This window comes from Vicugna pacos, chromosome 34, assembly GCF_048564905.1.
Source record: "Vicugna pacos chromosome 34, VicPac4, whole genome shotgun sequence".
NCBI classification, from domain to species: domain Eukaryota; kingdom Metazoa; phylum Chordata; class Mammalia; order Artiodactyla; family Camelidae; genus Vicugna; species Vicugna pacos.
The window spans coordinates 21958418-21975362 of record NC_133020.1 but is presented as its reverse complement, the minus strand read 5'-3'; the positions used below and the strand labels follow the sequence as shown (position 1 = coordinate 21975362).

The window sequence follows — 16945 nt, the reverse complement described above, 5'->3', positions numbered from 1 at the left end:
GCAGCCAGAGCCCAGGACGGGGGCCTGCGCTTCTCCTGACCTCTCGGGCCTGCGGCATCCTCTAAGAACCAGAGGCCGAAGCGGCTGGTCCTCTCTGTGACAAAGGGCCGCTCTCAGGAAAGCCAACACAGCTCCAAGCTTGAGAGTGCAGCCCCAGCCGTCGATAACCGCACGGGCCTCGGTACGTGCAGGCATGTGCTGGCCGCTCCGTAGGCGGGGCACAAAACACCCTGGACACGCTGTCGTCCCTTTCCCTCCTTTCTACGCTTCCTTCTGAAAGGGCTGACTGCAACCGACCAAGCAATGTCACAGCCTCTGCAGAGTAAAGCCCTTTCCCGAAGAAGATTCTGGCAGCCACTGCTGCCAACAGCGCCCTCTGCTGGGCGCTTTGTTCCAGCCGGTTCACTAACGTTAAACTGTCGCTCTGCGCAGGTGGGGACCGAGTCTCACCATGAACTATGTTTGTGACATTGGTCGTGGTCACAAGACTGAACGAAATGACGTTTAGAAGTTCTCCTGAAAGCATCACATCGTGAGGAAGCTAATGGGGACCGTGGGTACGAGGGTCAGGGGGCTTCCTGCCTTCGCAGCCGCTCCTCTGATATGCAGCCTCCTCCCCCACACCACGCCCGGAGTGGGAATCGGGGGACTCGCCCGCACCCCCAGACGCTCCCCTACACGGCCCCCCGGGCGGGCAGAGCTCACATCTCGGTGGGGATCAGGCTGGGCTCGCTGCCGAACTCCGCGTCCTCACACGTCTGCACATCATGGGCCTCGCCCCGGGAGGCCTCCTCCGGGCACACCATGGCTATCGGACTCTCCCGGGAGGGGCACCTGAAGTGTCCAGGGTGGGGACAAAGTCAGAGACCGCCAGCCCCCCTGGCCCCCTCCCCACCCGGCGAGTGGAGCACCAGAGACACAGCCCCTGACAAAGCCGCGGAGCCCAGGGTTAGGGTTAGGCGTCCACGTGGGACAGGGCCTCCGGGTCAGGACCCCTGGTTCTGACCTGGGTTCCGTTACCCTCTGGTGTAAGTCACTTAGGCACCCAGGCCTCAGCATCCCCACCAGTAAAACTGGAAAGCCATCCGCCCTGCCTGACTCAGAGTTTGTGACAAAGGAGGGAGCAGACGAGATGGTCTTGAAGGACCCAGCTGCCCTCCTGCTGGGATCTGGGGCCAGACCTCCTCCCCACCCCTCCCGGCCGGAGTGTGTGAGGCCCTGGGCTCCCTCTGCCTACCTCTTGGAGCTGTGCCTCCACGCGGCCTCCTGCAGCCGGACGGCGGGGGACAAGGGGGGCCCGCAGCCCTCCAGCGTGCTGACAGCCCCTGGGTCGCCGGCGGGGCGGGGGCAGCGGCCCAGGGCCGTGTTGTTGGCGTTGTTGATGTTGGCGTTGGAGCCCGTGGACGAGTAGCTGCTGGGTGTGAAGGTGGAGTCCACTAGCTTCTCGTGGGAGGGCGACTCGGGGTCGGCCTGACTGCTGCCCGCCTTGCTGATGTGCAGGGGCCGCTGCGTGGTGAAGGTCTGCGGGAAGGCGCTCCGGCCGTCGCTGGGGTAGTAGCCGACGTGGTTGCCGAACAGGCCTCCGGCCCTCTGCAGCGAGACGGCAGGGGAGGGTGGAGGAGGGCGCTGGGCCACGGACGGGCCTCTGCGCCCCCTGACCTGGAAGCCCGAGAGGGAGGGGCCCGGACGGTGCCCTGAAAGGGCTGGGGGCCGGGGTGCGGGGGGACTGGTCAGGCAGGGAGGCCGCTGCCCCCGATGTTTCTGTCAGACCCCAAACCCTGGGATGGAGTTTCCAGCACGTGTTTGGAACAGCGGCCCTTCACTGCAGCCTCAAGGCACGGTGAGAGCTGGGAGGTGGGGAAAGGGGCCAGAAAGTTCTAAGGAGACTTAAAAAATGGAACCCGACTAGCTCAGTGAGCTGGAAGTTGTGCCGGCCGACGGTTCTGAGCGTCAGAACGCAGTGACCATACGGGTCAGGCTACGGCCTCCTGCCCCTGGGAGGGGCTTAGAGCTCCCAAGTCGGGAACCAGTGTTTCCCCCACGGCCCCTCCCGTCCCGGGCAAGCAAGCCTTTGCAGGGCTGGCCCGCGGGGTCTCGTGGGGTCACTTTGGCATGGTGCCGCACCCCCGAGGCCACTTCCCAGTGACAGGGGTGAGGGTGGTGACCGGGGGGACGGGGTGAGTGGGACCCTGGCCCAGTCGCAGTCGGCAGCTTCTCACTCGCTACAGAAGCCTTGGGGGCTCGTGAAGAGAGCTGGGTGAGGGAGCCCCCGTATCTCAGGAGTCACGTCCAGTGTCCACCGGTAAGAACATGGTGGGGGGGTGCTCTGGGGGCCTGGAGACCTCCTGCTCGGTCTCAAGGTCGCCACTGGGTTCCGGCCTCTGCTGCCCAACCTTGCAGACCTTCTGATTTTTTCAAGAGAAGCCAGAAGTCTAGATTTTTATTTGAAGGAGCCAGATTTTCAAATGTTGGCAAACAAAATAGGTCTGTGGGTTAGATGTGGCCTGGGGACCGCCACTGTGCAACCTCTGCCTGGAAGGGTCTCCTGGGAAAACCTTTCCTCAGGGAACTGACTCCTCCCTCCTCCGAGGGCCAGGGACGCTCTGGGAGCTCAGGTCCTGGGAGCCCCAGCCTGAGAAGAGCCTGGACGGGGTCGGGAAGGGAGAGGCCTGCTTGGGGACGGCGGGGATTCTGCCGTAGACGTGGGGCTCCTCCTGGATTCTCTTGGCCACACCTAGCTTTGTGGAGAATGAAGACCTACCCTGAAGATGTCGTCCTCTGAGGCTGCGGACACCGCCTCCTTCATGGCTTTGTCCAGCTCCTCCTCGGCCGTCAGGTCCCCGGAGATGGCCCTGCGGATCTCAGGCCCCAGGTCATGCAGGGTGCGCAGGCCAGCCTGGAACCCAGGGGGACGCGTGACGGCCTGGCGCCCCACCTTCCAAGGCCCTCCCAGGGTGGGGCGCGCTCTGTCTGCTCCAGGGTGGGGGGTGGAGGCTCGACGGGAGGGGCGCTGGGGCCTGTGAGGCTGCGGGACACCGCCGGGAGTGAGTGTGTGGCAGGTGGGGGAGGGGCAGCCCCCCCAGGCGTCCACCTTCGGGGAGGGGCGGGGCTCCCAGAAAGGGACGTGGCCTCCAGCCCGCTGCTGGAAGGCCCGGACCCCGGCAGAAGTCGGAGGAAGGTGGCCGGGCCCTCCCTCACCTGCAGGGACAGGGCGTTCCTCTGGGACGGCTTGCCCACGAGGCCCTGCTCTTTGCGCTTCTTGAACTTCCGGAAGTACTCTTGGATCAGGAAGGTGGCGTAAAACTTGCCGACTGTGACCTCATCGTCTGAGATGGGCAGAGAGAAGGGTCAGCTGGCTCCGCTTAGCCTCTCTCAGCAGCCACACTTTCTGAAGTTTTCTACATTTACTCTTGGAAGAGGCCACGCACGTGGTGCAAAACGACAAAACTACACAGCACGGCGCACGCGCAGTGGAAAGCCCCCGTCTGCCCAGTGACCGCTTGTAACGGACAACCTTTCCCACTGGCTTCCTGAGCATTTCCCCAGAGGTTCTTTATGCACATACTTCCTGCAAATAAGCAAATACATTCTCATCCCCCCTTTTTCCACAGAAAAAGTGGCATATTGTCAAAATTACTTCCCACCTTGCTTTTTTCACTTAACTGACATGGTTAGCTAACTCTTATTTGACTCCGAAGCTTCAGGGCCCCCCCATAAATTGACCAGTCCCCTCAGGGCAGGCAGTTCTGCTTCAAAGGCTGGTGGGAGGGGTCAGCAGAAGGGCTCCGGCGCCTGTCTCAGCTCAGGTGTTCTTAGCCTGTGGCCGGGATGGCCCCACCTTCCATGAGACAAACTAGCTCCTGTCTGGAGAGTGAACCAGGTGGAGGAGGAGCTGGTGAGTCTCCCAGAGGAGCGCTACCGCCCCACAGGCCGTCTCCTGCTCCCTCTCCCGGCTCTCGCTGGAGGACCAGGTGGCGGGCCCGGGGGAAGGCTGTAGGGTTGGGTCTGGAGGCTTGGGCCGGTTCTCCTGCTCTGAGTAAGAACAGCCAAACCCACAGCTGCCCGCCGCCTCCCACCTGGCAGGGGCCCCAGCCCCACGTGGAGGGGGCACTCGAACCCCTGTCTGCCGGAGTCAGGGAGGGGGAGCTGCGGGGACATGCGGTCGGGTCCTGGTGTCCCTCAGACCGGGGTGTGGTCCTGCACCTGCGGGGCACTCGCCATGGGCCTGGGGTCAGCTCCCACGGCCAACGTCACAGACGCGGGATGAGGCTGAAGTGACCTAACGTGTGTGAAGCGCTGGGCCAGTCCTGCCCGCTTGCGGGAGTCGGTCTCCACAGGGCCGGCGCCACCTGCTGAGGTGTGTTTTGGGACTGTCTGGGACTTCCGCAGTTGTCACAGATCGTCACCAGGCTCTGGGGTTGTCCCGCAAAGCACAGCACGCACTAGCTTTGCACCCTGCCCGTCGCGCCAGACGTCCGCGCGGGGAGCTGCCCGCCGTAGCCGTCCGGGCTGAGGGCCGGACTTGGTCTACACGGGAGCCACGCCGTTCTGATGTTCCGGCGTTTCCGGGAGTATAACTGCTATGCAAGTGGACGGAAGGCTGCTTTGTTCTGCCTCAACTTGACCAAGAAGGGCTCACACTCCAGAAAGCTGTATCCCCGACGGCCCTGCCTGGCGCGTGGTCACCCGTGGCGCCCGGCCGCGTCAGTCTGCGCTCTCCCACGTGTGTGCACGTGTCGGGGTTGCTGCGCACACATGCACGTGTGTATGTACTTGTGTAAATACACTTCCTTAGCCCTTACTTCCAAACGACAGGCGCAGAACCTTGCACCGCCTTGCTTCCTTTAAGCACAGACTGCTCATCACCGGCGAGCGCTCGGTCGGTTAACTAGGACTTCTGGCAGAGCTGTGCCCGAGCATTTATTTATTGAAAAGCATTTGATGTTAAGATATTGTATGTGAGCGTGAAAGTGTTATACTCATATTTTGGTGATGACACACGCAGGACCGTTCGAAGGTCTGAGAAACAATGCTCCGGGCGGAACAACAGGAATTGCAACCAAGCGGGGGCCCGGGGAGCCTTCCTCCGTGCAGGGCCCCCAGCCCCACGGCGACCGGCCCAGCAGGCTGTGGGGAAACCTCTACCTTGCTGCGCTTCCTTGGCTGTCCCGGCGGCCCTCCAAGCACCCAGGGGCCTGGCCCAGCCCCCTCTGTGGCCGCGGGCTTGGGCCCCCTCCCACCCGGCCAGCACTCACCTCCCGCGGGCGGCACCACCTGATCCAGCAGCTTCATGCTCGTCCGCTTCCAGATCTTCTTGATGATGGCCCGCAGCTCCTCGTTGGCCTGCTCCAGGTTCCCTGCGGGGATGGAGGGCGAGGCTGACCGGCCAGCAGCCCGAGGGACCCCGCACCGGCTGGAGGACCCTGCCCCAGTTCCCCGGCCCTGCGGTCTCATCTCTTCCTTCCCGGGGCCCCACACCCTCCTCCGTCCCCTCAGCAGAGTCTCCCCTTCCTCCCCGCGGCTGCTTGGCTGGGCTGGGGGCCGGCACCCCTCTCACTGCTCCTCCTCGAGGGAGCACCTGGGGCCGGGGCTGTGGGCCGGGCTGAGCAGGGCAGGAGGGCACAGGAGCTCCCCTGGGTGACTGGAGGAAGCGTGGTCCCCCCGCAGACCCACGCAGAGCGTCCATGCTCGGGGGGGCCTCTGGGTCAAAGCCCTTTGCCGAGTCTCCTGCTGGGAGGAGGCGGCAGATCTCAGGGTAGAAGAGGGACCCAGAAGACAGGCTTCTGTGCGTCTGCTTTCTCTGCTGGCAAAAGACTTCATTAGATTTCTCTCCATGCAGCCCCTGGGATCCTGGCCTTACAGCCCTGGAAAAGGATGGCTGAGAGAGGGCATGGCAGGTGGGATCTAAGCTGCCCCGAGCTCTCCCACCGGCCCGCAGGGTCCCAGGACCGCGCACACGGCGGGCTGCCCCGCGATCACATCATGCCATCTGACACACACACCCTGAAGGCGGGAGGTTATCCAGGTGGGCCTGAGACAGTCCTGACAGCTCTGCAAAAGGAGAGCGCTCTCAGGCGCAAACTCCCAGCCGCGAAACAGACATGTCCCGGGGAGGGAACGTGCAGCATGGTGACCACGGTGAACGGGGCTGTACTGCCTCATTTGAAAGCTGCTAACAGAGAGGGTCTTTAAAAAATTATTTATTTAAATGGAGCCACTGGGGATTGAACCCAGGACCTTGTGTGCGCTAAGCACACGCTCTGCCCCTCAGCTGTACCCCCACCCACCTGAGAGTGGATCTTAAAAGTTCTCATCTCAAGAAAGAGCTTGTAACTGTGAGGGGACAGATGTTAACTGGACCTACTGGTACCGCTGCACAATGTGTGCAAATATGGAATCATTGCGTTGCTCACGTGAAGGTAATGCGAAACCACCTCAGTAAAAAATGACACAAAACAACAGACGAAAAAACGTAACAGGAAGGGGCTGAAAGATACAAGGACGGAGAGCTCTCGGCTGGGAGCCGGGGGTGGGGGCCGCGGTCCGAGCAGAGAGGCCGCCTCTGGGGCGTGGGGGCCCTGGCTGAGGGCTGGGCCCGCGCCCGGGACAGGACACGCCTGGTCAGCGGCTGATTTTGGCCTTTTGGCCCGGGGCCACCCATGGCCGGACTCCAGACCTTCAGAACCTGAGCCGATGGCTGGTGGGGTCACTGGGGACCCGGCAGCGGGACAGCACCACAGGGGGCTGCGGCTGGTATGCGGGGGAGGCGGCTCCGTGCACAGCTCTGCGGTTGGACCGCCGGGTTGAAATCCACCCTGTGGCCACACCGGAGAGGCTGGCGGGGAGGAAGGCCCCAGAGGAGGCAGCGGGGAGAGGGAACGTGGGACCCACAGCTCCTGGGCCGGGAGGCAATCCTGGGCATCGCAGCCATGGGGGCAGCCTTCCAGGGGAAGGTCATGAGTGGTCCGACAGGAGCAGTGAGGCTCAAATACACTCGTCTCCTCCAGCTGGCTGATGGCGCACCCCAGTGCACGGCCACATGGAACCTTAGATGGGACCTGAGCTGGAAACGGGGTCTTGGCAGATGTGGTTACTTAAGACCAGGTCATACTCAATACAGGCGGGCACTAAGTCCAGTGGGGCTGTGTCCTTATCAGCAGAGGGGACACTCGGGGAAGGCGGCCGTGTGAAGATGGAGGCAGAGCCTGGAGGGACCCAGCCACAGGCCGAGGAGGGCTACCACCGCAGGCCCCGCGGACCCCGGGGAGGGGCCGGGACAGACGCTCCCTCGGAGACTCCGGGGACCCACCCCCGACTGCCGACACCGTGGTCTTGGACGTCTGGCCTGATCCGTGAGACAGTACACCCTGTCGTTGTAAGCCGCCCAGTTTGTGATGGCTTGCACGGCAGACCTGGCTGTGGTCCAGCTCCCAGAATGACCCGGCACACCTTCCTGCAGCCTTAAACTGTTCTCAGGACGGCCTGTGTGACTGTGGGACGTCGTAACGGTTGCTTCACACCAGCTTTGTGTCTTAGAGCCTCTGCCTTCTGCGTCCGCAGGTTGGCGGTCTGGGGCTGACCGCAGGGCGAGCCCGGGTTCTCGCCGAGTCCTCCCGCCTCGGGCTGCGTGAGGCTCGTCCTCCCAGATCCAGATGCTCCCTCTCGTTCCTTCTAGTTACCTCCAGGACTTGCCTTTGCCTCCTGGACTGAAGGGTTTAGCACCTTTGCAGGTGGGGGTGGGGGTGGGGGGGCGCGGTCTCCGACAGAGGTTTGCTCTGAGCTGGCGCCGTGGGCCCTTTGCGAGCTGGTCCTTTTTCACTTTTAAATTTTATCTCACGGTAGGAAAATACCGCGTATGAGACCTGCCCGCCCAGCAGGGCTTTGAGTGAACAGTGCAGGATCGGGAGCTACGGGGATGGTGCTCATCAGCGGACAGACATCTGTGTTTGAGATTCTCTTTGATTCTTGGCCTGACTTCCTGCCTGTCTGGCTCCTCCTTGGTCTCGGGAACCCACGCTTCCCTGGGATGGGCTGCGAGCATCTGGCTCCCTGGTGGGGACTTGGCTGGGGCTGGGCTCTCGTGGACAGTGTGTCTTGATGGGTCTGGGTTCCAGCGCCAGGCACCACGGTTCCCCGTCGCTCCAGGATGAGGACTTACTCCTTTGCTTTACATTGAGCCTGAAGAACCGCAGACCTTTCCTTCCAGGAAAGCCTTTCTCCCTGGACAGAACTGTAACCAAAGCCATCGTGGAAAAGCTGGAAAGTAACGCAGTTAAAGGAAGAAGGTGGAAGTCACTGCTGATCCCACTGCTCAGCGACAGTCGAGGTTGACACGTCAGCGAACGGCCTTCCAGGTTTCCTTCCAGTCGTGCCCACGCGCACGGTGAGCGTGTGCTCAGTTCTCGCGCCGCCGGCGACGGGCCTGGTCACACCCGTGTGGACTGAGTCACAGCGCGGCTGCCGAGAGCATGTTCTTCAGCTGCCAAGCTCGGACTGTTTGCGACGCTTTAAGGTGAGCTCGTTATTCTGACACGTGTCTTGTGGCCCTGTGAGTCTGTTCCTTCACTCCAGGTGTTTCTATCGCTTTGTGGAAGGATTTAGCTGAGAGGAGGCACCTGTCTGGGTTAGCCACGGAGCTGCATTTCCACGTGTCACCACCTGTCTTGTTTTACAAATGAAGAAACGGAGGCAGAGAGAGAGTCAGTGATGGCCACACGTGTAGTCAGGGTCAAGGCCCCGGCTCCCCACCAGGGCTCCTGTTGGGGGCGGCCTGCGACTCCGAGGTGGAAACGTCAGAAGGGTGAGGGGACCCGCGGCCCGCCCTGTCTGGCTTCTCCAGTTACTATGCCGCTGGGTCTCCAGCGTTGCTCCCACGTGAAGCACCCATGTGGCGGGTTTGCGATGCGGGTTCTGAGATGGGGCTGGTGCTTGGGACACGGTGCCTTGAACAAGCTCGAACCTGCAGACTCTGGAGGGGCTGGAAGGTCTTGGGGTGCAGTGGCGTCGCCTCAGGGACATTCACAGCCTTTCCGGAGCAGCTCGGAAGTACCAACCAGTCAGGAGGACGGCGGGTCTTCGCAGCCAGGCTCTGCTGGGCGGACAGGAAGACCGTCCCTCCTTCCCGGCGACACCGGGGAGCGCTTGGCCCACCTGTCGGCTGGCGGAGCACTGGAGCTGGTGCGGCCAGCACGCGGCCTGTGTCCGCCTCCACCACGGGCACTGGGACCCCTTCACTTTAACTTGTAAAGCGAGTTGAACATCTGACCCCACTTGGAGCTGGTAAAACCCCGGTGGGATGGGCTCGGCCCACAGCAGGTGACACTCATCTCCTGACACACCCGAGCACCTCCCGACAGCACCCAGGATCTTTTCTGGGGTCTGCGATAAATAAGCGAGAGGCAAGGAGGCCGTTCCAGAGCAGAGCAGACAGGACCAGGCCAGCATTGCTGACGTCCCGGAGGGGAGGGAGTTGCTGGGCTGCTGCTGGGACATCGCGTAGGGTGGGCAGGTCCCGAGCACCTTGCAGGCCACGGAGCCCGGCTCTGGTGGGTCTGTGGGACCCCTGAGGGGCTCCCCCGGGCCCCCGATGACCCTTACCTTCCGTTTTGATCCTCAGGGCTGTCCGGACCAGGGCAAACAGCGTGGCGTTGAACATGACCGTCCCGTCGCTGTTCAGCGGCATGTTCATGGAGACCAGGCGCTGCAGAGGAGGAGGTGGAGCTGCTCGTCACAGCGGCCAGTCCTCGGAGGACCCACAGGGCGCCCGCAGGCGGATGCTGCAAGGGGCCTCGAGATGCATGTGCCTGTCCCTGAGCTGTGCGCAAAGCCCTCCCACAGAGTAGGGGCGCGTGGGCTTCGTCCTCAGCAGGCCCTCGCTTCCACCGAAGAGTGCCAAGTCCCCTGGCCTCGTCCCAACCCGAGCGCCTGCCGTGGCACATGGGGGCTCAGGGGCTCCCAGGCACCGGTGCCCAGGGCTCAGGAACCCCCGTAAGGGAGGTGGTGATGGGAGGAGGCTTGCGGGAGACGCGGGGGCGCTGCTCTCCTGTGTATCGAGAAGACACGCCTCTGCCCCAAACCGATCAGAGCTCTCGACGCTGGACCACCTCCTCCCGCTGGACCGCCTCCTCCCTCCCGTCCCACCACCCACAAGCTCGGGTGGGGGCTTGGCACTGGGGTCACCGTGAAGACAGCAGCACGAAGCCTGCTCCCAGGAGGGGCCGGGACGCAACCTCCTCTGGGTCGTGACTCACTGGAAATGTGGTGAAAACCTGATCCTCTCCCTGGACAAGTGGTGCTTCTGTGCACAATTCTGGGGTCTACAGACCCCTGAAGCCAGCGTGTGACCCTTTAATGGGTCTCCAATCCTGGGAGGGAGCCCAAACCTGTCCATCCTGGACGAGGGTCCTCCAGATGCGCGGGGTGCAGCCTGGAGTGGACCCTGACCCGGCCCCGTGGCAGCAGGGTCTCCCCGCTGTCCTCGTCCAGCGCCTGGGGACTCGCTGCTGGAAGGGGCTTCCCTCTGGCACAGGCTCCTTTCTTTAGCCCATAAAATCTGTCCTCATCCCCTTAAAGGGTCAGTGTCGTGCCCGAGGTCGCAGACAAATGGGCATCTCGCCTCCCACCTGGCCTCTCTCCCATGGTCCCAGCTGTCCCTTACTTTGCAGGCCACGCGGTGAGGGCACAGCTTCCCGAAACCCAGTGGGGGCTGGATGCGCCGCAGCAGTGTCACCACATCCAGGTGTTTGATGCGGCCCCTGGAAGAGGCGGGAGCAGAGGAACGATCAGCGAGGGCGAGGGTCTCGGCCAGCAGCCCGGGACTCACGCACCTGGGGTGGGGACCCTGCAGGACGGGCTCCCCCCCGTGCACCCGGCCAAGCAGACTGGCGCCAGGTTAGACGCCCGATCCAGCACTCATGAGGGTAGACTTTCAGGCCGCCATCGTGCTGTACTTGGGGAGGACGACGGAATTCTCGGTATTTACTGCCGCTTCCGTCAACTAACCATCTGACCGAAAGGCACTTCCCGAGTGTCACCCAGACATGCTCGATGGATAGACAGGCCTGCTGCAGGGGTGGCGTCAAGGTCGGCCCGGCCCCGGACGTGCTACGGCGAGCACTTAACTCGCTGTCCTAGCACTGAGACCTGTCCTTCTGCTCAACTGAATAGCAGGGACGTTCTTCACCAAACGCCTCCGACTGCTGGCTTTCGACCCTCGATCCTGACCCTGGCGTCCTGCGCAGCCCAGTGCCGGCAGCGGCCCCCTGTGCTGACCCGCCTCTCCTGCAGGTGTGGCCACCTCCCCCCCCCGACCCTGTGCTGACCCGCCTCTCCGTGCTGACCTGCCTCTCCTGCAGGCGTGGCCGCACCGACCCTCGCAGCTTCAGCCTTGCCCCCTGGGGACTTACTTGGCTTCAGGGTCGTACTCCGCCCAGATTCTCTTAAACTCGTCCAGGTGGTGGGGACCCAGGATGGACCAGTCCCGCGTCAGGTAGTCAAAGTTGTCCATGATGACGGCCACAAAGAGGTTGATGATCTGCAGGGAACGGAGAGCAGCCAGAGTTGCCTGCCTGCCCATGCGGCCAGCAGTGCCACGCAGGGCAGAAGCCAGCGTTCCTAAGGGCCAGCCATGAGGCACCGTGTCGATCACCAGCCCCTGGAACATGGGTCTCTTGGATGTGGACTTGACCCAGCTCCCCCAGGGCTGTGCGGGGTGAACCCCACCGGGGGGCGGGATAGCTTCCCTCACACCCAGGGGCCGGGTGGAGCTGCTGGGGACAGGGACCACCCTCCACCTTTCCCTCGCTCCCCATCAAGGTGCCAGAAACGCTCCTTGGGGACGAAGCCAGCATGACAACAGCCAAGGGGGGACAAGAAAGATGCCGGCTGAGCGCCCTCTGGCCCCCTTGCTGCCCGTCTCTGAGGGTGGCCAACAGCCCCACCAACTCAGCCTTTCCGAGCTGGCCTCTCCGCGGGCGACCCTGAGCTGGAGCCACAGGGGTGGCTCGGGCCGCACGCTGGCCCCCGGGCGGCCCCCTGCTCACCAGGAAGGCACACAGCATGTAGAAGCTGATGAAGTAGAAGACGGCGAAGCTGCTGCCGCAGGGCGTCTCCCCCTCCGTGCTGTTGCCTGGCTCCGACTCGGGGGCACACTTCTTCCCGGGCATGCAGGCCAGCATGATGTCCTGCCAGGCCTCGCCCGTGGCGCACCTGGCGAGAGACCACGCCCTGGAGCCGCCGCCCACGGCCCCGGCCCCCCAGCCCCGGGAGCCACCAGGCTGAGCCTGGGGTCTGTCAGCCCCCGGAAGAGCGAACGCTGATACACCCACTGAACATGGAAACTTACAGTGTTGCTTTGAACGTTCAAGGCTTTATGCAAAAGTAACAAACTGCACCTTGTTGCCAAGTCCCTCTTTTCACAACCACGTTACGTTCTGAGAGTCAGCCGTTTGGATGTATCGCTAGTTGATTCCTCTTAACCCCGGAGAGCAGGTGCTCTCTGGATAAGGCCCCCACCGCCCTGCTGAGGCTCGTCTTTGCTTTTCTGTCTTGCTGTCGCAGAGAAGCCTGCGGTCGCCACACGGGCCGGTCCACGCCTGCCTGGAGGTGGAGTTGCCAGGGGCCGGTGGGCGTGGCCTCACTGCCAGGGTCTGCTCCAAGGGCCTTGCTTATTCTCCAAGGGTCTGCTTCCGGCGTCAGAGCTCTACAGAACTGCCAAGCCTTTTCTCAGCACGACTGAGGCGCAACTGACAAATAAAACTAAGCTGTTTAGAGCGTAGCCGCGATGGTTTGATGGACGTGCACATCCTCCCACCTGGCTGCTTAGCACATGCACCACCTGACACAGCTATCTGTGCGTGTGTGTGAGGACTTTCAAGTCTGCTGTCATACGGTCAGTGTTGTAACTGCCGTCACCCCGTCAGACCTGAGGCCTCAGACCTCGGTCACCTTACGGCTGGGAGCTCGCGCCCCGATACCAGCCTCTCCCTGTCTGCTCCCCCCCACCACCGGCCCCCGGCAACCACTTTTCTTTTCTGTTTTTGAGTTTAGACTTGTCAGCTCTTGGTGTTAGTGAATTTTAAAAAATTTTGCTCATGTGATGTGTGTGAAATGGTATTTCATTGCTGTTTTAATTTGGTTGTTTTTTTGGGGGGTAGGTAATTAGGTTTATCTACTTATTACTTTTGGTGGAGGTGCTGGGACTGAACCCAGGCCCTCGTACATGCTAGGCACGCACTCTACCATTGAGCTATGCCCTACCCACCTCCTTTTTCTGGTGTATATTTTTTAACTGAAGTATAGTCAGTTTACAATGTTGTGTCAATTTCTAATTTGGTTTTAAAATGATGAATAGGCCAAGAAATGTTACTTCATCTTCTGCTGAGTCGCCTGTCTGCCCACGGGCTGTCTGTCTAGCTCATTTGAAGGGTTCTTCCGTACGTTCTTTATATTGGTCCTCCGTCAGCTATGTGCATTGCAAGGAAAGTCCCAGTCTGCGGCTTGTTCCCAGTTTTATTTATGGTGTCTTGTGATGAATCTAAGTTTAAATTTCAATGTGATCAAATGAGAATTTTCCCTCTGTTTTGTGCTTTTTGCGGCTTGTCTAAAAAAAAAATCCAGCCCTATTCTAGGTTATAAAAAACGCTTCTCCTATATGTTCTAAAAGATCTAAAATTTTGTTTTTCATAATGATTTCGTAAGAACCCATTAACCTGGAGTTTATTTTTGCACTCGATATGAGGAAGAAAAATGCTTTATGTTTTTCTGTCTAGGTAACCAACTTTCTTAATACAGTTCACTGAGCAGCCCACCTGTGTCTGCAGATGTGAAATTGTGGGTCATGTTTCAAGACCTGTGGGTCTTGGGCAAGTGTGTTCACTCTCCTCTATCGGTTTGTCACTGTGGCTCTGGGGTTCCACGTTGCCTTTTCCTTTTTTTTAAGTGGCTTCTTTTTTTAATTAAATTCTTCTTTTTTGGGGGGGGGTGATTCGATTTATTTACTTATTTATTTACACGGAGGCGCTGGGGACTGAACCCAGGACCTTTTTCATGCTGCGCACACGCTCCACCGCTGAGCTGTGTACCCCCCTCCCCACGTTGTCTCAGTAACTCCAGGTTGTCGGACGTCATGATCCCACAGAGAGTGAGCCCGCCCAGCTCTGCTGCTCTTTGATTCCACAGACACGTCAGAATCAGCCCGCCAAGCCCCGCAAACCACTGAGCGTCTGACTGAAACTGCATCAAAACACAGGTGAACTCGGGGAACGTGGCATCTTTGAGTCTGCTCTACATTTACTTGGGCCTTTTAAAATGTCTTTTAATAAAAGCTTATAGTTTCTCCATATCCATCTGTCGTTAGATTATTTCTAGATACCTTCTTTAAAACAAAGAAATAAAATGTCGCCGTTATAAATGGTACTTTTACGAAGTTGTATTTTTCCATTGGCAGCAGATGTGGAGAGAAGCCGCTGACTTTACCGACAGATGTGCTGAACTCTCTGTTCTGAGGTTTCTCTCCGAGAGTCTACATGGGCAATCGATTTTTGAAAAGATGTTTTATTTACATATTTTCTTTTTTTTACTGCGGTAAAAGACACATAGCATAGAACTGACCATCTTAACCACCTTCAGTGTGCAGCTCAGTGGTATTAAACACACTCGCACGGTTGTGCTGAGACAACCACGCACCTCCCTGACTCTTCTCGCCGTGTGAAGCTGAAGCCCCACGCCGGTTACGCAGCAACTCCCTGTCCTCCAGCCCCCCAGGCGCCGGCAGCCGCCTCCTACTCCCGCGCCTGCGAATGTTCTAAGTACCGCACGCAAGTGGGATCACGCAGAACACTTGTCCTTTTGTGACGGACTTGCTTCACCGGGCACAGTGTTCTCAGGCTTCCTCCGTGTCGTAGCAGGTGTCAGAACCGCCTTCTCCTGAGGCTGAATAATATTCCGCTGCGTGTACAGACCGCATTTTGCTTATCCACTCATCTGTCGATGGACACAATGCTTCCGTGCTTAAGCTCCTGTGAGTAACGTTCCCAAGAACACGGCGTACAAACGTCTCTTTGCGTTCTTGCTTTCAGTTCTTTTAGGTACAGACCCCGAAGTGGAATTGCTGGGTCGTGCGTTAGTTCTGTTGTTAAATTTCTGAGGAACAGCCGTGCTGCTTCCCGCAGTGGCTGTTACCGTTTCACATTCTCACCAAAACGCACGAAGATTCCAGTTTCTGCACGTTGTCACCGGCCCTTGTCCTCCTCCGATGGTAGCCGTCCCGGTGGGCATGGAGTGGCATCTCGTTGCAGTTTGGATTCGCATTTGCCTAACGATGAGCGATGCTGACCATCTGTCCGTGGGCCCCCTGGCCGGGTTCACGCCATCTCTGGAGAAATGTCTATTTGAGTCCTTTGCCCACTTTTTTTTTAACATTTTTTATTGATTCATAATCATTTTACAGTGTTGTGTCAGATTCCAGTGTTCAGCACAGTTTTTCAGTCACTCATGGACATATGCACACTCATTGTCACGTTTTTTTCTCTGTGAGTTATCGTAACATTTTGTGTACATTTCCCTGTGCTACACAGTGTGATCTTGTTTATCTATCCTACAATTCTGAAATCCCAGTCTATCCCTTCCCACCCTCCACCCCCCGGCAACCACAAGTCTGTATTCTCTGTCTGTGAGTCTATTTCTGTCCTGTATTTACGCTTTGTTTTTGTTTGTTTGTTTGTTTGTTTATCTTCTTTGCCCACTTTTACATGGGGTTGTTTGCTTTTTTCTTCTTTTGTCATTGAGTTTGACAGTTGGTTTTTGGGCAATCAATTTTGCTCCTTCTTCAGTTCTTGCCCTTTGATTTAATTTTTTCATCTCACTGCATTGGCTACAACTTGCGGTGTCACGTAGACTAGGAGAAGTGAGCGCGTATGAGCTCCTCTGTCACAGGGACGGGCCGGCTGTCACCTGTTTCGGACCCAATGTCTGTGTCCTCAGAATTCCTGTGCTGAAGCCCTGGACCTCAGCGTGACGGTGCTGGCAGGCGCTTCGGTTTAGGCCAGGTCGTGAGGCAGGGGCCCGCGTAGGGAGATTAGTGTACTTATAAGAGCAGGAGGAGAGACTAGCGCTCGCCCCCTCCACCCTGCGAGGGCCCAGCGGGGCCCGGAAGAGGGCTCTCCCCAGGAACAGGATCGCCCAGAACCTTGACCTTGGACTTTCAGACTTCCAGCCTCCAGAAGTTCGAGGAAGGAAGGTCTGCTGTTTACCACCCCGTCTGCGGTGTTTGTTGCAGCACAGCGAGCAGACTTGCACATTCTCAGGAGGGAGCGTGACTGTTCGTCTTCCCTGTGCCCGTCCTGTTAATTGCTACAAGGTTCTGGAGTTGACTTCCTTGGGTTTTCCACTTGCATCAGCCAGAGCTGTCGGTAAACACCACACACTTGCATTTTGACACTTCTTGAGTCTTCCCCTTTCTTGTTGCTTTTCGCCTTGCGTTGTCTCACGGGAGGACTGGGGAGGTTTCTACCCGTTTCCGCTCCCGGAAGGTTGTGTGACACAGGAACGTTGACGTTTTGGTGGAAATCACACGTGAAAATGCTGGCTCCTGGGCCCACTGGAGGACTAACCTTCGACGGCCGTATCAGTTTCTGTCGCGGTTAACCAAAAAATTTCTCCTTGAGACAATTTTTACAATTTATACTTTCTTACATGAGAGCATCTTCTTCGTCTAGGTTCTCGGACATGTCGGCCTAAGTTGGTGATGTTCTCTTCGTTCTAAAATCACCCCCACATCTGCGGTTACGTTGCTTTTTCTTACTCCTGACGTTGCGTCTTTCTTTGTTTTTTTAATTGGATTTGATGAAAGTTTGTCTATTTATTGGTCTGTTCAAACCATCTGTTTTCAGGTTTATTGATAAATATTTTTGCTTCGTATTTTGTTACCTTCTGCTTTTATTTTAAT

At 59.0% G+C, this 16945-nt stretch overlaps 1 protein-coding gene across 3 annotated transcripts in view; it reads right to left on the bottom strand.

The window, feature by feature from the left end:
* The window catches only part of CACNA1C (calcium voltage-gated channel subunit alpha1 C), a 360468-nt gene that overhangs the window by 4882 nt on the left and 338641 nt on the right, over positions 1-16945 (bottom strand). For all 3 annotated transcript variants that reach the window (XM_072954550.1, XM_072954552.1, XM_072954551.1), the window contains 9 exons: positions 12042-12207; positions 11406-11533; positions 10658-10754; positions 9598-9700; positions 5256-5357; positions 3199-3326; positions 2762-2896; positions 1238-1590; positions 706-834 (listed from right to left, as the gene is read on the bottom strand). In XM_072954550.1, the coding sequence (XP_072810651.1) occupies positions 706-834; positions 1238-1590; positions 2762-2896; positions 3199-3326; positions 5256-5357; positions 9598-9700; positions 10658-10754; positions 11406-11533; positions 12042-12207 (1341 nt within the window). The remainder of the gene's footprint in view (positions 1-705; positions 835-1237; positions 1591-2761; positions 2897-3198; positions 3327-5255; positions 5358-9597; positions 9701-10657; positions 10755-11405; positions 11534-12041; positions 12208-16945) is intronic.